This window comes from Rhipicephalus microplus, unplaced genomic scaffold, assembly GCF_043290135.1.
Source record: "Rhipicephalus microplus isolate Deutch F79 unplaced genomic scaffold, USDA_Rmic scaffold_13, whole genome shotgun sequence".
Classification (NCBI taxonomy): domain Eukaryota; kingdom Metazoa; phylum Arthropoda; class Arachnida; order Ixodida; family Ixodidae; genus Rhipicephalus; species Rhipicephalus microplus.
Genome location: NW_027464586.1, coordinates 20,996,269 through 21,019,583, shown reverse-complemented (window position 1 = coordinate 21,019,583; position 23,315 = coordinate 20,996,269). Strand labels below are relative to the sequence as shown.

Genomic DNA, 23,315 nt, shown 5'->3' with positions numbered 1-23,315 from the left:
CTCAATGCTACATGAACTAACATCGATGTCATAACCAGATTTTCATTTCAGAATATTTTGTTTCTCCACCCATTTGAATGTTCTGTGGATGATGTGTGATAAAAAATTTTTGGTGCTTCAGCTCCCTTTTCCACCGCTTGAGCTATTGTTAGCAGAAAATCTTCTGTTTAGCTATGTTCACAGTAGTCAAGTGAAAGGTGTGTTTGAATGAAATGCATTTTTCTTTTTGGACGCCAGTGAAATCATGAACCTGGTTCCCTGACGCATATTTGTCCTTACTCTAAGGTAAACCTTCTTTCTCATTACTCAATATCTCAGTCTCTTCTGGGGAGCCTGAATTCCTCGATTTCATATTCTGCTAGCTGGCGCAGAGTGCCAAATGCAGTAAAACATGGGCAGCATCTATGATCAGTTCAGCTGTGCACAACGTCTCCTTCTAAGACACATTTGCAGCTATCAATCATGTTGAGGCATAACTCTATCAGTGAATTCAAGTCATTTGTAACTTCTGCAATTCATGAATTTTAAGGTTATTAGAAGCCTTGCTGAATATGTGAATGTGCTAAATTGTGTAAGGCTTCAGAATTGACAAAATCTGTTCACTCCTGAGTGGGCAGAGAGAACACTTCTGTTCGCTTTAACTCTGACTACATAAACAAGAACATCCACAACGTAGTGTAATACGCTGTGCAAGACCATTCTATTAGGACAAGGCATGGCCTTGGCTTTAACTAGCTGTCCTCGGGAAAACTTGTGATACAATTGCTGATGTCTTCTTTTTTGGCTGCCAAGTTAACCAGTATAGACTATTTTGCAAAATCTGCCACATCATCCTGAATTCTGGCTGGTGTGAAAGTGCTTGAGCATCTGTACTTAATTTTTTTGTACGCATGTCCGTCTATTCTAAACGTTCATGTAATGTGTGCCTTCACATTATGCGTACACATGGTCATAGCAACGATTGACAACACTGAAGTGAGTACCTGAATGTGTGTGGGCTGCCACGGGTGTGTAGGCAAATTTTTAAATTTTTTTTGTGGGCGTGAAATTGGGAGGGGCACCACTATGATCTTATGTGGGGCCCGGTCCGTAGATGTGATCGAGCGTCATTTTGCACTTTGTATACTACGGGGGAAAATATTCGAAAAAGGGAAGAGGGTGTGAGCCCGGTGTGTCCACCCCTGGCTTTGCCACTGGGCTGCATCAACGTTGAACGCCTTGCCCTACTATCTTGCTAAGAAGCGCAGCCCTACTAAGCATAAGTAGTGTATGCATAGCCTCTTTCCACTGGCTACAGGGTGAACATGATGTGACATGTGGAGTTAAGAAAAGGCATTGGCATGCTAGTGTTTTTGTTTTATCATCCTTAAATCAAATATCAGTCTTGTTGTACTAGCCCATCGAGCCGTTTCGTTCTGTCACCTATGGTAGTAATTTAAATGTAGCGGTTGATCAATAATTGTTTTCTACTGATAGCATGAAGCGTTTTCTGCTGATTACATGAGTCTCTTTCATATTGCTCCTGTAATACTGAAGCACCATCAGCAAATCGCAAGCCCTTCTTGAGTCAGCCTGATGATACATTTTGTCTGTCTGTGACAGTCTGTTGCCATAGAGCAGAACAGGAATGGCTCAACATACTCATGCACACCCCAAGAAGATGATTACTTGCAGTGTTATTACTTTTAGAATATGTGAAATACTCTATCTGTAAATGTTGTTTCACTAAAAGATTTGTCTTCAGAAAAACCATGTTATTGAAAAAAAAGTCTGTTTTTATTTGCAGTAAGTTTATATCTTGCTCATGGTCTTCCGTTGTTATGAGCCAGACTTTCATAACAGCCTTATACCAATTCAATACAGATTTTAGTATTGCTTTTTAATGTCACTGTGACAACAAATAGCAGTAGATAAATATCCACCTGTGGTATTTATTCTTCTCACAGTGATGATCCGTAGTGCCAAATTTCATTCAAGCATTTATTCAGTATAAAGCATTGCAAGTGCAGAGGGGGCACCAAAACCTACAAAACAAGGTCCTGGTGGCTGACCATTTGCCACTACTTGTTATTTAAAAATGTATAGCACAATGATAAAGCGTCAAAAGGGCAGCACTTGCTAAAATTATAAAATGAAATGACATGCACAGCTGCCCAGTATCTGTATTTTATTGTAAACCAAGATAATACACTTATTAAAATTTAAAATGTGTTCAGTGGTCTCATAGAAAAAAAGGTTTACCTTATAGCACAGGTGCATTTCTGCTAGGAAGCTGCTTAAATGGACAATGAGATGACAGCTTGCAACAAATGACATAGGATAGAACGTTGAGCCACATGTGCTATTGTACTAATTGTAAACTGCTGCAGGGTATGGGCAATCAATTCATAAAATTTGTCTGAATAACTTTTACATCCTCTAATGAAAGATGATAACGGTTGCATTACACAAGGTAGTTTGTTAGCAGCTTGCACAGGATATAGCATAGGGTACGCAGGAACACATGTCACATTGTTGTTAGGTTGTAGTACAGACTCACAGTTCTTGGGCACCCCTTTCAAACAGTGCAGAATACGTTGCATGCAAATGTGATACTGTGAGCATGTTTCACAGTTAGCTATTCATATTGCCCCGCACCTCCACCAATGACGTTACGAGTAACTTATTTATTAAATTATATACGATGGACCGCGCTCGGCGAACAAGACGGCGACAGTTCATCAACAACCAGCAAGCAACGTCGTCTTTCTCTTTCTTGCAGCAAGGCTGTGCCGGCTGTTGTGTATCAATATAAACAAGTGTAATGGAAGCAGCCCCGTCAGCACTATAAAAACAACTTAAGACTTTGTGTTGGTATAAAGCCACAGCATCCATGCATTTTGTGCTAAAGGTCAATTGATCGTGCATTCACATACTCAATGAAAATCCCCACATCACAAGTAATGCTTCATTTCTTCCCGTATTGCTTATGCTACAGACCACAAACAAGCTAAAGGATATATTTGAAACACCTAAAAACTGATTCAGTTTGAATGTGTGAGATCATGTACACTCACATTTGTATGTACATAGCGATTATATTGCCCCCTCCTCCGCAATCCTGATTTCCTTAAAATAAAATATCAGCTATGTCCAAACACGAGCTCTAAGCACTAAGCATGACAAATCATAGGAATTGTAACATATTGCACTGAAAGCAACCTTAAGTGGGTCATGGAGGATGGCACTGTGCACGTCATGCTTATACTAGTCGGCATGCATGTTGTAAGATGCCTTCTTCGCGACATATTTGCTCGTTCATTATTTGTAGTAGCATCATGATGTCACATCAAACCCCAATAAAAAACTGTGCTCAAAGAGTAATTTTTAGTAAAAATCAATCCAAATCACTTTTCTCAAAACCCACCTGAGCACAAGCCAAAAAATATATCATGAAACAAGCGCTAAAAATACACTTACTCAGAGAGGACACTGACAGTCACACGCATGTACGTCGTTCCCGACTTCCACTGTCATAATCAACAACGTGATAGAACAAAATATATATCACATTGTTGATGATGACTGGGGAGGTCGGGAATGACGTTCATGCGTGTATGTATATATCAGTGTTCGCTTCGAAATAAAATTTTCAGTTGCTAGTAAGCGCTTGTCTGCGTCCTCTCTGAGTGTGTGTATTTTTAACACTTGTTTGATAATGACCCTTTACCAACACGCCTAACTGGCAGTCATCTTAAAAAATATATGTTGCCAATTTAGAGCAAAACTTTCAAATGTAGGACATCATACCGGACCAGTGGTACTACAACTGAACACACTCATGCAATTTAGAATCACTGGAAGTTCGAAGACGGAAACAAAAACTTAAAACATTATTTGGTATAATCCAAGGGATATTCAAAATACCTAAAGACGAGTACATACGCCTTCCCGGAAAACGTAGCACTAGATTGAATCATGATGCCCCCACTGAATCTTTCAGTGCTCGCACTGACATCTTTCGGTGGTCTTTTTTCCCGGATGCTATAAAACAATGGAATTCTTTACCCCAACATGTTATTAATAGTACCGATGTGCAAACTTTTGACAGAGAAATTGATGCTTGTTTTGGTAATGGTTGAAGTACTGCCCATTCTGTCTTCCTGTGTTTATTGCTTAGTGGTTTTTTAGGTGTTCTGTTTGTACTCATATTGTACTCCCTCCCTGTTATGACCCTCAAGCGAGGGTTGACAGAATTATTAAAAATAAAAATAAAATAAATAACTGAAATATGTGTTTTGAAGTGCTTCTGCAACCACATCGCCAATTACTATACCAGTTATTGGTTTGAAACAATTAAGGTAGTTCAATGCAAGTATAAACAGCATATGTTGCCACTTACATTGTGAGTTCAACTTTAACAATTCTCGAGCAGTGGCATTTTTGCATGGAAAACTAGCTTCCAGAAAATTGCGGCGGGGATTACTGATGACTAACAGTTGCCTGCCATTCAGTAAGTACACCTCTAGGGGAAGTGCAAGCAGTGGGTGGGGGGTTGTTGGGGGCTGGAGCTTCCTGGAAATTTCCGCCTGCTCCGCCCCCCCCCCTCCCTGCCATCACAAAAGAAAACATAGTGAAACGCAGCACAGAAGTTCTCAGCGTCCCTGCCCCCTGAAGGAACTCGCGTGTCACGGGTGACCCCCGTAGTAAAGAAATTTTCGCGCCACCCCTGTAGGCCTTTGTGTTCTGCTACCTGTCACTTTGTTGTCACATTAGTGGAGCGACCGCCCCGGAAAGGCGTTGGTCTCTGGTTTTATCTCGAAACCAGGATAAATTTTTCGGCAATTAAGAAGCTTTTCCTTGTGAGAAATCCGTACAGATTTCCTCGGGGCCTCGTGCCACAAACGGGTGGTTGTCTAGATTCTCTTTCTGAACCATTCTGCCCCCTTTCTGGTTTCCACAGAACTTCTTTGCATTGCTTTGTTGTCTCATGTTACACAAAGCGATTTATTATTTCACAAACATTCACAAGCTTGTGTTCCTTCAGAATTATGAATTATGCTGCACCCTCCAAATTGAGCATGTGTTTCAAATGATGCATGCTGCTTTTCTTTCACCTTTTTTAGTAATAACGACAAAATAAAAGCATTTTGATCTAAATAATTTCTGGCAACACACGTGACATATTCAAGTGCGAGTTTTCATTGGCCCAAAGTAAACAATCTCTTGTGCATGCTTGTGGTGTGGATATTATTATGATGATAAGAATAGAAGCATGTTTCATGCTTCCTGAAGAGCAAAAAAGATGTACATTCATGCGAAACGGTTTGCTTTTGTGCGCAACCAACACAAGTAGTGTGGACCAATATCCTACATAAAGGGAAATCTTACATTGCATTTGTACATTAGGACAAAACTATTTACTTTCTTATGGGTACCCGCGTGCTAGTCATAATATTAGTTGAAGTCACTGTAGTGCTCAGATTCTAGTGTTACGGCCCATGTAGTTACTGTAACTAATAATGATTCCTTCAAAAAACTGTGGTGGTGGCTACGTATGCATTGGTACCACATTATGTCGGCTGCATTTTCAGTTTAAAGGGAAAACCATCATGCTATGCGAATGAAATATCACTCGGTATGCCAGTAATTGTCATCTGCTTTCGTTTTTAATTTTTATGTTTGCCAGCACTTGTTTACTAGTGCCAAGCAGGCTCATTCTTTTTGCATATACCTCAGGATTATGAAAAGAAGATGTTGCCACGTGAAACTCAGCTTAAAAGATATTCTTGCAGGACATCTTCAACTCAGTGTGCACTCAAGGAACAGTGCATCTTGGATGCGTACACTTGTTTGAAACAGACTGAGTGTGAACTTTGTTTCATACAAGCACATGCATCGATGATGCACTGTACTTTTTTATGAACTTCAGATGACTAACGTAAAGCTGGCGCCATGTCACATGTGGTGTACGCTGCTGTTGCCAGAAGAAAATAGACATTCTTGTTGTATTGCTTTCCAATTAAATTCTGTTTGTCAATATTTTCAGCACCAGCTAATAATCGCTCCCAAAGAAATTCACTTAGTGAATGCCTAAAACAATTGTAATAAAATTCGGTTGAATTTCATTTCTAGAACGTGCCTGTGTAAACTGAACATTTGTTTAGACTGGCACAATCTAATGACGTGAGCATGTCTTCAACACTGAGACAATGAGGATGGTATATGCCCATAGGGTATCCCTGGCGAGACATTTGTATGTAAATGCGAACGCCCCTGGAGAAGGAGGATGCATTCTGACAAAGCAAGAGGACTAGAGGACAGTTAGGTTGTCATGAAGTTAGAGGCTTTGGACATGCAGTGTCAAATCTGCGACATTTTCCATCAACTGACAGTTTCCAAGACCTGGTTGACTGGAGACATGTCTCGTTGGTGTGGTAGGGAATGCAGTATCTGGCGAGAAGTTTAAAAAGCAGGCCAGTGGTGCATCAGCCAGACTAAATGTCTGTCCACTGTGTGTAGAGAACTTTGCTGTCACGATGAAGGATCGTTTGCAGCTGTTAATGAGCAGGCCAGCTGACAGCCTTCCTTAGTGTAATAAGAGGCTACAGACTCCGCGGTGCACTCTGATCGGTCAAGGCTGTTAGCCAGGAATGCTTAAAGTGTACAGTCAATCCCCTTTTGAAGGTTATAACGCGAGCCACAACCAAGAACAACAGCAGTTCCATGTCCCAGAATACACTTTCGAGGAGAAGGTGGTATTACGTAAGCTTCACACACTTTTCTTGCTGTTCCTTAAGCAACGATCACTCCCGCCTAGAGAAGCTGTTTAAATGAAGCAGTGCCTAGCACTAGCTGTAACATAATTTCCCTAGCAATTCTGTAACCGGCTGTGGAGATAAAAGCCCACGAAGAATACACTTGGACTGCAACAAAGCAGGGGCTTAAAACTGAGCGAAATGAAAGGTGTACATTTCGCCTCATGGGAGATTGTTGTAGCATGCAACAGGCAACGAAAGAGAAAAGAATGCACAATCTTGATTTGCACTGTTCATGCCACTAGGCACCTGGTATGTTAGGCAAGTCGACGGTCGCACGGCAACTTTCTTATCTCGTGCTACTGTACAAATATGTTGATAGGCACACGTGAAGAATACTGAAGATCCTGTTTAGTGAAAAAAAGGTTGATCCCTGCAGTTGGTCTGGGCCAGGTGTCTACCCAGTGTGAGCTCATTCGAGTACAGCCAAGCCATAACCTTGCCGTATCGTGCGCAAGGCAGATACCCAGACCCACTGCCCCAAGCTCGACAAGTGTAAGCCTCTGCCTCAACCTATGTGTGTTATTGTTGCCAACATGCTTCCCACCCACCACCAGGCCTTCGACTCCTCCTTAGTGCCTGACTCAGGCTAACATCAGGATAACTATACCTGGCATCCAGAAAAAAAGCGGATATGTTGTCACCTGCTAAAAGGCAGCTTGCTCTACTCTTGTTATACGAGACGTATCAAGGCTTTATACACGTATACACCGATGGCTCTGTTTTAAAGAAGAGGTCAACGACATCATTGTTATACCAATAAAAGACACGACAAGAAAATTCAAGATCTCCCATCTTACGACATCAACGGGAGCAGAGCTTACAGCTCTTCGTGCCGCATTGCAATTCATCAGCGATCAACAGCCATAAAAATGGACAATTTTCAGTGACTCAAAAGTGGCACTGCAATCCCTTCTATCACCTTTACGCCACGGCCCGTTTGAACAGCTGGTATTCGAGATTGCAGAAAAGACTCACCAATTCATTGAGAAAGGATATAAAATAGCCTTTCAATGGTTTCCAAGTCATTGTAGAATGATTGGCAATGAACGGCTCAATCGAGCTCCTCGTTCTACCCATACCGAAAGCGATCAAATATCGATTCCGATCTCCAGAACTGATGCTCCACGGAAACTGCGCATGCTTGCTCGCAAGTGCACCACGTCACAATAGAACGAGTCATAATTCATCCAAAAAGACTTGTTTTGGGGCTAGTTGGTGCATACTAGGTTCAGAAGACTGAGGCGCAAAAAACATACCGTGAAGCACGAAGAGCAGGAGAGAAGACAGAACAACGCCAAGACAGAACACGCATGTTGGCGCTGTTCTGTCTTCTCTCCTGCTCTTCCTGCTTCACGATAAGTTTTTTGCACCTCACTTTTCTGCACCAGATATTTCATCAATGCACGGTTATATACCGTAGACCCAACTCTCAGTCTTCGAATTCCTTAGAATTACGCCGACGAGGTGCTCCTATGCTGTGCAGATTATGGTTTGGCGTCGCATTTACCAATTCGTACCCGTTCCGCATAAGAATGGCTGACACTGCTGCATGCGACCATCGGATGTGACGAAAGAACTTGGCACATTTTGTGGGAATGCCCACAATACTGCACGCAAAGACAGTCACTCTGCAGTGTACTAGATGAACTGGACAACCAGACTATTTTGGAAGAAAGAATCTCGCGCTACCGACAGGACTTCATGTCGCAGAAGGCTGTAAAGGCGCTCCTGCGCTTCTTGCATTGAATCGGCCTGTCCAAACGACTGTGATCGGAACTCCCTGAATGTTTGCGCATGAGAATTTCTTTCTAATTTATATCATATCGCTCTCTCTCTATTCAATTTCCGACCCTTTTCCCCATCCCTGTTTAGGGTAGCAAACCAGTTCTAGGTTAATCTCCCTGTCTCTTACTTTTTGTTTATCTCTCTCTCTCTCTCTCTCTCTCTCTTAAGCATGCAATTTACCTTGGTCTTCCATTCACGCGACGTAATAGCAAATTTGATATATGTGAAGCTAGCAAAACGGCCGTGAGCGCATCATGAGTGTGGCATGAAGTCACGTTGTTACATGACACGCATGTCATGATTATCATGTTTGGACGTGTCTCACCATGTAGTCACGTCACACCATAACCAGTTTTGCAACATGTCATGTGACCAAAAGCACCACAAGAGCAGTAACACCATGAAACGTAAATCATGACATTAATGACGCACATGTCATGACTTTCATGTGACGACTAGTCGCTTATGCTCATCATAAAGTCATGTTATTCCATTATGGAAACAGCCAGGAGAGCTAAAAGTCGTAGGTGGCTACACAGACAGACAGACAGACAGACAGACAGACAGACAGACAGACAGACAGACAGACAGACAGACAGACAGACAGACAGACAGACAGAGAGACAGACAGACAGACAGACAGACAGACAGACAGACAGACAGACAGATAGATAGATAGATAGATAGATAGATAGATAGATAGATAGATAGATAGATAGATACATAGATAGATAGATAGATAGATAGGCTTAAAGTCACCGAAGTTCGCTAAGGAATGCTTCGCATTAAAAAAAAGGAGTGCTTCTGAGCTAAAATGAACTACCTCTCCAGATTTCTAGTTGAATTGTCACGCATATTGGAGCTTTTGACGAAACTCACTGTCAAAAATGCACCATAGCAGACGGGGAGGCAGAAGGAGGAAGCATTCGAAAAGGCGTAAGTTCGTGAGAAGAGCTCCATTTCCAGCCTTTCTCTGAATAATGAAAGCAGCTAGAAATCCAATGTGATATGAGCGATTTTGGGCTCGGAGCACCTCTTCTTCGCAAGTCTCTTTCGTCAGCAGGGCACTGACAACAATGGAAGTTTGTTATGCACATAAAGAAAAAAATATCTGGACACTAGTCTTTGCCTTAAAAATATTTATCAGTATACATACGGGAAAGAAAGAAAGATGTTGGACAATTGTAAGCCACTGAAGCAAGCAATTTTGAAGAAACGATTGGATGATAGTTCGATGATGACTGCAAAGTAGATCCTTCAGATCATGACACAATATCAGATCATGATCCTTCAGATGCTAAGACACAATATTGCGATAGAAAACAGACAAGGAAAGGAATTAGTCTTGGCTGACATGATATCTAGGGCTTTGACTCCCACCGAAAGCAATGAAGAGGAACTTGAGAACATTCATGTCGTGCAATACGTCCCTGTGAGAAAGAAAACCTTGGAAAAGATGAAAGCTATGACTGAGTGTGATGAATTACTGCAAAGACTAAAGTGAATCTTTCGTTCAGGCTAGCCACAACACAAACATGAACTACCCAAAGGCATGCACTTATGGTTAACACACAGAAATAAAGCTTTGTGAAAAAATCATTTCCAAGAATTAATGCTTGCTGATAATCGCCTGGTGTATATATATATATATATATATATATATATATATATATATATATATATATATATATATATATATATATATATATATATATATATATATATATATATATATATATATATATACGCTATACTTAGCGCTTACAAAAGTTACACATCCCTCTTTTTTGTTCATTTACACTTCCTCCTCCTTTCCGAGCTGATGAAGTATCAAGTGTCTGCCCCTCCGACTCTTCACATAGGCCGCTCCCCCACCTGAATCTCCGCTATGCATTCCTGCCTCTATGTAGTCCTACCTTTTCTTGTACTTCAACGCTTATTCAACTCGGCAAACTTCCATTAAAGAGACCCTGAAGCGGTTTTTTAATGTTTTGTCAGCGTTTAGGTTAGAGCATCATCAAACCATTCGCACCATAAATTGAGCGACACAGAGTGTAGCAAGGCCGCTACAGACAATTATATCATGCCCTCCTTCTCACCTATGCTTGACCGCCACAACTCACGAGGCACGCTGGCGATCGCAGAGCTCTCATGAGTGCGCTCGCTGTTTTGAGCTTTTACCAGTCTAGACCTCCGAGATGGCACACCGACAGGTTGCGTGCAGTTTCGGAGGCCATCACGCAGTGCCCCTGGCAGCACGCACGCTGTCTGGCAACAGAAACAAAGACCACGAAGTAAGTGGTTGATATCTGCCCCGACAGGTGCTGCCACCCTACCAGTCGATCTTACTTCTGCACATTCTACAGCACATGACAGCCAATCAGATAAGCAGACATGTTGACGTGGCTGCTGACATGCTTTTGGCAGTGCATGTTGCTCTATGAATGGGCAGTTTAAAAGGCATTCGGCTGAGTTGCTACAATCTGCACCGATTTCCAGTGATCGGCTGCTTGAAAGCGTAGTAATAAATTACACAGTTTACGCAGAGTGGTCAAATCGGTCTCTAAATAACCCTTGCGACTTAGCCTACCAGCCCAATGTGTTTGTACAAAATCACCAAAGCCGTTCAACGTTCTTCCGAACAAAAGCCCAGTGTTTTATCGGCCACTAATATAAGTCATAGCAACACAAACCATTACAAAGTGCCCAGCTATAATTCATAGTCATCAATAACCACAGCATTTAAAAAATTCGCCGCTACACTGGAGCTTGATTTGCTTAACAGCCACATAGTAGGTACTTTGCGGTCGCAATCGCAATTGGCGCCCTGGGACAGTTTACAACGACCAATATTCTACAATGTGCACAAATTTTCCATCCTTCACAGCATGGTTCACGTGTTCATAAAGAAATGAAGAATGGCAAGAAACTATGAGTACAGTATGTATGTAAATGTGAATACAGTATGTACAGTAAATGTGAATACAGTATGTATACAAATGGATGCTGCTAATGCTATCACACTGCACTCGAGTATTGCCAATGTTCTTGACAGCAAGGCTATGAATGGCCTGTACTGCTGGCCCTAAATTAGCCATGTTGCAGTACCGACACAGTGGGATGCGAACTCTGATGTTACGTCAGTGCTATCAGCACATTACGTGCTGGTTCCTTTGTTATTCATACACGGAGACACAACAACATTCGAGCGACATCGTTGTTTCGTCAAAACAGGTTCATCTCTACGTGGTTAGACAGCCTCAATTTTGCCTAAGTCGCGATGTTGGAATCATATCTTAATTTCATGATGCAGGCTACCAATATACAATAAAACGTTGATACATTTCTGAAAAAAAATGCGCACAATAAATGCAGGATCTGAAAATACTTACAATCGACATTGTTTTAATTTATTTTCAAGATTGCGAGCATAGCAGCCGGGAAACCATTGCCCTGTCGCAGTGGTCTCGTGGCTAAGGTACTCGGCTGCTGACCCGCAGGTCGGGGGATGGAATCCAGACCGTGGCGGCTGCATTTTTGGTGGAGGTGAAAATGCTGCAGGCCTGTGTGCTCAGATTTGCGTGCCTGCTAAAAACCACAGGTGGTGAAAATTTCCAGATCCCTCTACTACGGCGTCTTTCATAGTCATATCGTGGTTTTGGGATGTTAAACCACACATATCAATCAGCTGGGAAATTGTATTAAGCGAGAGTGTATCAGTGAGGTTCTACTGTAAAGGTCCACACAACTCCACGATCTTACACATTCAACGGAAAATTATGGTCGTCAATTCTCTCTAGATTCAAATTTTGAATTTAGAGACAGTGTGCGTCCAGACTGAGTTCAATTGGCAGCTGACGCACTAGGCAAATTGACGGACGTCAGTGCAACCATGAGAGTAATAAGTATGGCTGTACTGCGACTCCGCAAACACATACCTAATCTACAGAAAGCTCCTAGGGGGTATGCACCACATAAATGAAGCAAACATTACCCCACACTACTGGTGCATAAAAATTAGACTGAAGAAAGGTGAATGAAAAAATTAATTAGCAAAGTAATAAATGTATCCATAAATACATAACCTGCAAGTTGCACTTCTAGGCCACATAAACTGGGGTGAAACTGCTTTAAAAACATATGCTAAATATTTAAAAGTCTTAATAAATGTATAAATATAAAAAGTAAGCAAACAAAATCCTTGTGCGACACATCTTGGCTGGTCACCCACCTTCACAGAGTGGAATAGCTCCAGCTTTTCCAGAAATCTTTGCAACACCTCCCCTGCAAAACATGCACATATAGCCAGATTTAATAATTATAGCCCGCTTGGAAGATTATGCTGTTTTCATTTATCTAAAAAGCCTCAACAACTGCCAATGACAGGCATAAGTGTGCAGGATCGCTGACAAGTTTCTTCGGCTACTTTGCACCAATTGCAAAATATCTACTACCGACAAGAATGATGAATTATCATCGTATTCATGTAATTCATTGATAAAATATTTTAGCTGATTGAGAGGCGGCATCCTTCTTTGGAGACAAGCCATACGGTTTTCAGTTTCTGTGCACTTTTGCGAAGGAAGAGACATCCAACATCTAGCTAACGATAATAAGCATTTTTGTTCTTTAAAGTTTTCTTGACCTGACAAGTGCTTGAAATATTTTGCTACACATTTGACGACAGATGCATGTTTAACAAGACAAACATGGGCATTTCGGCAGGATATTGAAAATATTGTTTAACTACTCTTCAAATGCTTGATGCAAGCAGATAACCATCGCATATTATATCAGTTGTCATGGTGTTCAAGTAATGTAGCATGACTGGCTGCAATCTTGACAAAAAATTGATACTGTATTAGCAGCTACTGTCGAACATCTGACAATTTATTGCAATACTTACACTTTCTTTAAACTTGGTCTACAAAGCCTATTTCATGCACTCATAGACAATCTATCATAATGTGTACCTCAAATGATGGGGGGGGGGGGGGGCTACTTGCACAAAAATGTCTTGTATGGAAGCTCCTCTTCAGAGCACGTGCACGCAACTACACGGATGAGAAACTGAGCTGTACACTCCTAAATATCTCATGGTTTCGATTTCATGAACACACTTCACAACACCGGACAGAATTGCTCAAATGTGACACGGTCCACAGAACGTCACCACTGCGCTACACACAACAGCACTCGTACGGCGTCGCGCATTAAGAATGACAACAATGACGGGCAATAAAACTTGTCCATCCTTATCGTAGCAGAAGCTAACGCGCACAAGCGTTCAAAATTTATGCATACTAGTTGCTGCGACGAACGGCACACACAGAAGACAACCGACGCTAATACTTGTTGCGATGAATACAAACTTTTCACTTCGGTGCGCACTAAACGCATATTCTGCTTTAGAAAGGTGGATGATTACATCACGGAAATCTTCGAAGTTCTTTGCGATTACACTTGAAAGCTGGACGGCACAACCCAGGAAACACACGAAACGACAACACTTGCATCCGCAAACACACTTTCTACACTGTGCTCGTTTCTTCGTTTCCGCTGTCGATCGCACCAGCTGACGGGGCAGTGAACACTGGCCGGCTACTGATATCTCCCCGGGAGTCTCACAGCGCTTACGATGGTCACAACGATAAAATCGGCTGTTCTTTTTCTTTTTCCATGTCACTGCAGCGCCCGCTTTAGGAAGCGCCATGTTTGCCAAGCGAGCCGACGGGGTGGCCATCTAGGCCGTTTTTCGCAGTAGCCAATGAGGAAGAGCCATGCGAGCCGGCTTGCGGCTTGCAAAAATTGAGAGCCACTCTGCCTGACGTCACAGAGGCGGCCGCTCTCGCCCATTTGTGCGCTGTGGGTGTGCAGAGCGGCTGTGCGGCTAGCGCGTGTAACGGCCCCGAGTCCATCCACATGTATTCATTCGCGCAATGTCTTCTGCTCGCTGTAGTCACGGCGTATGCTCAACGAATTCTAGTTTTAAGGCGAGTTTATCAACTTTATATGCAGTAAAACTAATAAACAAGAGACTACACCAGGAAGTTGAAGAAACGTGAAGTTGTTGTTTTGGTGATGGTCGGTAGATTTTCATGCCAGGGGATAACTTGACTTTGTGGCTGTTTCTTTCCGACGTTGTTCGTACGTGGCTCTCGTATGTCTCTTTCTGCGTCGACGCATTCCTTCGTGTCTCCGCTTCAACGCTCCTTTTTTCTCTTTTTTGTTTCCACCAAAAGAGGATCCCACGCGCAAAGAATACTGTGCGAGGTTGAATGTTCGATATCTGGAGGTACAGCGTTTTCGGTCTGACAACGCCGTCCGAACACTGCCTCGGCGTGTTAGGCTTAACAGGTGCGGCTGATCAAGCAGCACATTTCGTTACTATTGATCAAACGTACCTGGTGCTTTAGTTACAGAATAAGATGAAACAAATCTATGGCAGATTTCAGCATTTGTTTACTGCTGTCAGTGCGGTGGGCGTGTAGCAAGTCATCAGTTCCCCTTGATACTAACCCCTCTACAGAGATAACATGGACAGCATGCGTTACAACTTAAGCAAAAAAAAAATACTTATAGGAGCATGTTATCGTCCACCGGATGCCCATTCCTCTTTCCCCAAAGATCTACGTGACAACATGGAATGAGCTACGCAACTCTATTCAGCTGACATCATATACCTTTTTGGCGATTTCAACTACCCGCTCATTGATTGGTCTACCATGACTACCAAATGTCACGCCTCATCAAATTTTCTCGAAGTAACCCTCGATTACAACTTATCACAAGTTGTTCACCAATGCACCCGTGGTACTAACATACTTGACGTTGTTTTCACTAATGCACAAGAAACCAGTGGAGCGATTTCTTACATAGAAAGATTTAGCGACCACAAGCTCCTTAACTTCCAAATCAACTTACCTGTAACTTTCACAGGCTCAGTGAGAAAAACAATCCGGGATTATAACCGTGCTAATTTTCATCAATTCAGGACGGAGCTAGAAGATTTTTTTCAGGAACTTTTTTTGCCGTCGTTTGCCTCTCGAACCGTGAACGAAAACTGGATTCTTTTTAAAGAAAAAATATTAGAGTTAGTTGACCAGCTTGTGCCGCTGATCTCTGCTTCCAACGATAAAACTAACCCTTGGTTTTCTAAACATCTTCGAACATTACGAAATAAAAATAAACGTTTCTATGATACCGCAAAACGCATTGGCTCTGTGTCCTACTGGGATAAATACAAGGTCTGCTTACAAGACTATTGTAAAGCCTTAGACATAGCTGAGAAGAAATATTATTTGCAGGACTTACCGTCACTTCTCAAAAATAACCCCAAAAAGTTCTGGCAAATAATTTCACCCTACAGCAAGTCTCCTAATCACATTACAATACACGATAGTGAACTAACGCCGCTTTCTGATGATGCTGCCGCTATTGCTTTCAATGAGTACTTCGCGTCTGTTTTTACACAGAAAGATTGTTCCAATGTGCCATTTGTTCCAGATCACCCTTTCGCTTTAATGGCCCCAATCATTGTCACTGCCGAAGGTATAGCCCAAATCATCACGAATCTTAATGTTTCTACTTCATCAGGTATTGATAACATTAACTCTAAAATACTGAAGAACACCACAGATATTTCCAGCCGCTTCCTCTGTCTCCACTTTAACCAGTCGCTATCATCAGGCGAACTGCCCAAGGATTGGAAGATTGGTAAGGTGATTCCCGTATTTAAGTCCGGTGACAGGCACTCGCCCCGTAATTATCGACCCATTTCACTTACATGCATCTCTTGCAAACTACTGGAACATATCGTGGCTTCTCATAGCTACGATCACCTTGAATCGCACAACTTCTCCTCTCATCAGCATGGCTTTAGAAAAGGCTACTCATGTGACACCCAGTTATTCGAATTCACGACTGACCTTCACTTTAATATGAACGCTAACGAACAAACTGATTGCCTCTTCCTTGATTTCGCCAAGGCATTCGATACTGTCCCGTCTCGTCGTTTAATGTCTAAATTGGCCGCACTCCGTATTGATTCATTAATCCTGTCTTGGCTACGAAGCTTCCTCTCTTCGCGTCAGCAACTTACGGGGATCAACGACATTTCATCTAACCTTTGCGACGTCACATCCGGTGTTCTCCAAGGCAGTGTAATAGGTCCATTACTTTTTCTAATATACATTAATGATTTGCCCGATAACCTTTCATCCACAGTTAGGTTGTTCGCTGACGATTGCGCCATATACCGCAACATTAAATGTTTTAATGAACATTCCGCTCTCCAAAATGACCTTGACCTAACCTTCCAGTGGTGCGAAACTTGGCAGATGTCCCTTAACGCCTCTAAATGCAAGTTAATCTCGTTCACTCGAAAGCATACCAATTCAGCATTTCACTATAAGATTAATAACGCCGTTGTGTCAGCTACACCATCTTACAAATATTTAGGCGTTCACCTTACATCGGATCTATCCTGCACTACGCATATAGCAGCTGTTTCATCGAAAGCATCTCAATCTCTCGGATATCTCCGCAGAAACTTGCGCAACGCTCCTTCTAACGTACATGCATTATCATATATTACTTATGTTCGCCCACAGCTAGAGTATGCATCATCCACATGGTCACCATATCAAGATTACTTGGTACGTATGTTGGAAGCCGTCCAGAATAGGGCAGCGAGATTCATCTCCGGAAACTACGACTATCATTCAAGCATTACCCTAATAAAACAAGACCTTGCATTTCAGTCGCTAGAAATACGCCGCAACATTGCTCTTTTATGTCTGTTTCATAGGCACATTTATAGTAACGAAATTTACTGTTTGCCACTTTATTCTCCTGCGCGCACTTCCCAGCGCATTCCCAATGCCCGTAGTTTTAGGCGCATTCATGGTCACACGCAGGCATTTAACTTATCATCACTACCTCGAGCCATTGCGTATTGGAACGGCCTTCCGGATCATGTATCCATTTGTAACCGTGAAATTTTTTGTGACAACCTGATTTCGCGGCACTCTAGCATTGCATAACGCTGTTGCACCTTGATTTTTGTAATCTTTTATATATGTATATATTTTTTCGTCTGCTTTTCTCCTTTATTGTTATTTCGTTTGTATACTGATGCCCCCCTTACTCAATGCCCTTCAGTGGGCCTGTAAGATATTTTGAATAAATAAATAAATAAGTCCGGATCGAAGTGGGCAGTCACTTCTGCATGGGTTTTGTCATGATGATTCGTAAACACATATGCGATAACCGACACAAATAAACGCACTTCAAATGAATGCGAAGAGAGATAAGCTTATTATACATCAATGTAGCGTAAAACACAACAAAGCAACGCCAATTCTAGCCAACCCTGTCGATTTTGACGCACTTGTATGTGGGACTATGTTTCGCTGCGCAAGTGTGTGGCTTTCTTACACGCCGTAACTTTGGTAGGGCTGAACCAAGGTGGCGAAACAGAGTATAGGAATAGCTAGGTGTAACGATCGAACATCTCGCGAGATATGCAGAAACGGCCGCTCTGCCAGCTGCGACAACACGTGACTTTGCGTCTGTCCTGTTGCAACGCTCCTCCCATAGCCACGATACATTCTCTGCCGACACGCATCTCCAGCCGCACCGGTCACCTGCAACAAGTTTCTCGCCCGTAGCGTCACCTTCATTATTTTATTGCGATAGAAAATATGTGGACACTACGGCTGGGTTTTGCCGCCGGCGTCAACGTCGCCATCGTTCACCGTATATCTATGCGTATCTATATGTATGAAAACGGAAGAAAGAAAACTTATCCAGGAAAAGACCCCGGCGCGCGGAATCGAATGCCGACCTCTTGCTTGTGAGTTGTGTGGTTCGCCACTGAGTCACGAATTAGTTGCTATCGCGTTCATTACTTTGCCTTTGCGGCAAAGTTGTGACCTTTTTTTTTCGTACAGCAAAAGTGAGACGTCCTTTCCAATGACATCACAGCCCCATCCTGGCGTTGCACATTTTTGAACACTTTAACAGATTACTTTAAAACATGGCTCTTATATCTTATGTATGCACTAGCCTTTTTCAGTGGGGTAGAAAAGGAATAAAAATGAAACAAAAAGAAGTAGACGGTGCAGCAGCAGGGTGTCGGCATGCCCCAACGTGTTTCACTTTTGTGCATAGCCGGCTGAATCAGCCGCCACCGATGCCAGGGCGTTTGTTCTTGTCGTTTCTGCTCTCTTATCTCACGAAACAACGTTTCAAACGTTTGAAAAGTTGCGAGCTGTCTCTTTTCAGTGCTTTGCGTGAGTAACAGCAATCAGGTATGAAGTTTAGTGCTCAGAAAAGAGGCCAAATTGAGTTAATTTTTAAAGTACTGAATGCCGCGGCGGTGGTAGCGTCCCCCAGGGACAGAACAAATATGCACATTTTCGACGCGTGCGGTCGTGGTTTTCTGGCCGCTCTGGCGTTTTTGATTTCACTCCACTTTTCAAGTGTGAATGTGACATGAAGGTCGTCGTGCCACGCCACTCCTCGCGTCACTGCGCGCACGCGCCTCCAAATGGTTGTGTCAAAGTGCGTATATGTGTTAACTAGCGTTCTGGCTCACTCGCGCTCGTGCTCATCTCAGCATTCGGGCGCTTTGTACTTTTTGTGCGTCTACCGCAAGTATGCTTTGAAGTAAATGTAGGTAAAGAGAGCATGAACGTCACTTCGCTCGCGACCGCGTTCACGAAAAGAGTGCGCTGTTCACGCACGTAGTAAACATTGTGACCGTTTTTTGCGCTCATAGAGCGTATAGCTGTTCGTTCATTTCGTGCGTCTTTCTTTCTGTTTGAGCAGCGTGCTGTAAGTGTCGAGCTGTGACAGTTGTTTGTCCGCGCCCGTCCTGCGTATGCTCATTTCGTGCGTGCTTTCTGTTAGAGGCGTGCGCTGCAAGTTTCTTGCTGCTTGCCATTTTTGGTGTGACATTGCAATTTCTTACTGCAGTATTCATTCCTTCGCGCTTGTGACAATGAATGACAGTTAATGCTCAACTACCTCTGCAACAAGAAGTTTCGTTTTCGTGTAATGCCGATTCCTAAATATGGTGATCAGCCTCGTTTTTTTTTCTTATCGTAGAACTCGCTTTTTGCAATAACTGTTTAAGTGTTTTACGCTATGTTAACTAATTCCACAGCGATCATAGCATGATTTCTGTTTGGAGAGTTCTTTTTTCTTATGTTGCGCTGATGGAATGTTTCGGTTCGTTCCTGTTTTTGAGGAGTAAATTGGGGCGGCACTGAGTAGGCACTTTTTCTTGCAGAAATGGCGCACAAAGAAGTGGTGATGTTCCAGCCCAAGCTGCGCCAAATCAGCGCTGGCATCTCGGGCACCGCCCAGGACCTGAAACGCAGCATGAAACTTCTTTAGGGTCTCACTGGGATGGATCGTGATGTATTATGCACAAACGCTTTTTAGCGTGTTCCAATAACAACAGGGAGTAAGTAAGCCATATTTCAGCAATCACAAAGCCCTGCTGGTGCGCTATATACATTACAGGAAGATTATGCATGTGCGCTGTGTTTTTGAAAGGCTTCAGTAATGTCAATAAAAATTGTTATCATTTTTCGCAGTTGCCTCCAGTCTTTTGTGCGTGAAAGAACATTGCCTTACCCCGCAGGGGCGCCTGTGAAACCAGGCGTTTGGTGTGTAGCGACACCACGGACCCGAGCTAACGGGGGAGTTTCTACTCCCTCCCACGCCTAGCCGTGCGTGGCTTTGCCGTGTCCGAGGAAAAGGGGATCCTGGGGGTTGAGCTAATGCTGGGTGATTGGACCTTTAAGGCCTCCCAGCGGCGGCAACACACCCCTTTGGCCCTGGCTTCACGTAGACGGCACCCCTGGGCTTACCCACCCAGGGGAAATCGGCAGTCGCCTTTTCCTATCACTCTCTTCCTACATCTTCGTCTTTATCTCTCTCTTTTTATCTGTCCTGTCATCTTCTCTTTTCCGTTTACTTCCGAATTTCCTGGCGGCGAGGGTTAACCCTGTGTAGTTACCCAACCTTGGGTAGTTATATTCGGTTATAGCGGCGATGCATGGCTGGCGTCTCCAAGTGTTTACTAGTCAACCTTGTAGCGTCCCCTTGTTGGGCTCGGTGGTGGGTGGCCACCATCGCCGCCGAACTTTATAGCATCTTTATGGCAAAAGCTTTTTCCCTCCTTCCTGATCGCTCCCTAAAAAGGTGGCGCACCGATGATACTTTCCTGCTTAACACACCAAAGCCGACATTCCCAAAGTACCATGTAATCCACAGTCAAAACGAAAACAAGACAGTCCGAGCCATTTCACCTTTCCTCGTTTCCAAAACTCTCACAGAAGCAATAGGCCCAGGTTATAAAGTGACAAAGATGGGAAGTGGCGATCTTCTTTTGGAGGTTCGTGACAAAGCTCAGTATGAAAAGTTGTCTAAGCTTGTAGCCTTTGGGGAAACCCCTGTTTCGGTGGGCCCACACAGGTCTATGAACACTGTCCGTGGCGTAATTTCTGATGATGATCTTACTGAGCTTTCTGAAAGTGAGCTGCTCGAAGGTTGGCAGGACCAGAACGTGGTCAAAGTCCAACGAATAACAATAAGGCGCAACAACAAACTGATTCCTACAAAACACGTAATAATTACCTTCGGAACAAGTGACCTACCAGAATCAATCGAAACCGGCTATTGTAAGCTTCGTGTAAGACCATACATTCCCAACCCTCGTCGATGTTTCAAGTGCCAACGTTTCGGTCATGGATCGCAGAGTTGCAGAGGGCGTGCCACTTGCGCAAAGTGCGCATCCATTCAACACATATCGGACAACTGCACCTCAGAAACAACTCATTGTTCGAACTGTGAAGGAGATCACGCTGCCTACTCACGATCATGCCCCGCATGGAAAAAAGAAAAACAAATAGTAGAACTCAAGGTTAAATTCAATCTCACATTCCAAGAAGCACGCCAACGTTTCGCAATACAGAACCCATCTTATCCCTCCTTTGCAGATGTGACGCGCCGGGGCGCCGCGCCACATGCCTCGGCACCCGCGAATGTCGCACAGTGTGTGGCCGCGGTCGTGCCGCCAGCGCCCCCGGCCGGAGCAGCCTGTACTGCTCCGCCACTTGACAAACAGGGCCGGCAGACCCCGGTGTCTGCCGAACCTGGGACCACTGCAGGTGCAGTTAGGTCCAAAAGTTCAGTGAATGTGCCTGCCCAGCAGGCACCATCCACCACCTCACAAGAGGTGATGGATACAAGTCCCACTTCTCCGGCGCCTCAGACGCCGAAGGATAGGCGCAACTCCTTGGAGCGCGCCAAAAAAGAAAAACATCGAATCACAGGGCCCTCAAAAGGCCCTGTAAACTAACGCAACACCTCTGTACACACAGCACCACACTACATTAAAATGACACAACTTCTACAGTAAAACGTCAGAGGACTGTTGAGAAACCTCGACGATATCCATGAAATTTTACACAAACATACACCTAAGGTGCTGTGCGTACAAGAGACACACCTGAAACCTAAACACACCAACTTTTTACGTCATTACGTTATCTTTCGGAAAGACCGGAATCATGCCATTTTGCCATCCGGTGGTGTTGCCATTATAGTCAATCAAGGGATTGCATGCACACACCTACCACTACAAACATCCCTTGAGGCGGTGGCTGTTCGAGCAGTTCTTTTGAATAAGCTCGTCACCATCTGCTCTCTCTACATACCTCCACAACACCGTCTTGAAAAGCATGAATTCGAGTCCGTCATAGAGGAACTTCCAGAACCTTATATCCTCCTTGGAGATTTCAATGCACATAGCAATCTATGGGGTGACTCTCGCTGCGATGCTCGAGGTCGCCTGATTGAACAGCTACTTTTTTCTTCCGGTGCGTGCCTGCTGAATCGGAAAGAGCCAACATACTACAACATCGCTAACAATACGTACTCAGCAATAGACCTCAGCATAATATCCCCATCCCTCCTGCCTCTACTTAAATGGGAAGTTATCAATGATCCATATGGTAGTGATCATTTTCCTATCGTTATCAGCTCATCAATAACAAATACATGTCCTGCACAAGTTCCCAAATGGCTCACCGATAAAGCTGATTGGGGAAAGTTTCAAAAAATGACTTTATTATCTTGGAGTGACATGGCGGCATTGAGTATAGAGGATGCTGTATGCTACTTTACAGCTTTCTTGGTTGATGCAGCAGCAAAATGTATTCCCCAAACATGTGGACCGTCGAGCAAACGACGAGTCCCATGGTGGAATAATGAGTGCCGTGAAGCTCGAAAAAAACAAAATAAGGCGTGGAGGTTGCTCAGAGACTCGCCCACAGCCGAGAATCTTGTAAACTTTAAGAACGTCAAGTCGCAAGCAAGGAGGACGCGCCGACAGGCGAGAAGAGAAAGTTGGCACAAATTCGTATCGGGCATTAACTCATACACAGATGAGTCGAGAGTCTGGAGCATGGTTAGTAAGGTGGCAGGACGAGAAGCACATTCGCTTCCTCTAGTGAACACACAAGGGGAGAGTTTGGAAGACCAGGCAAACACTCTCGGAGCGCACTTTGAACAGGTCTCCAGCTCAACACACTATAGCGAAGCGTTCCGACGATACAAAACCGGAATAGAAAAACAGAGATTAGAGCGCAAGCCCAGAACACATGAGGCATACAACGAACCTTTCTGTTTTGCTGAACTGCAGGCCTCACTTGC

The 23,315-nt window shown here is 43.5% G+C and overlaps 1 protein-coding gene across 7 annotated transcripts in view; it reads left to right on the top strand.

Annotated features, from left to right (window-relative positions):
• The window catches only part of LOC119162994 (p38b MAP kinase), a 455,785-nt gene extending 435,599 nt beyond the window's left edge, over positions 1-20,186 (top strand). For all 7 annotated transcript variants that reach the window (XM_075882646.1, XM_037414880.2, XM_037414879.2 and 4 more), the window contains one exon: positions 19,882-20,186. In XM_075882646.1, coding sequence (XP_075738761.1) covers positions 19,882-19,988 — 107 coding nt within the window. In that variant the 3' untranslated portion in view covers positions 19,989-20,186. The remainder of the gene's footprint in view (positions 1-19,881) is intronic.
• The last annotated feature ends 3,129 nt before the right edge of the window (positions 20,187-23,315 follow it).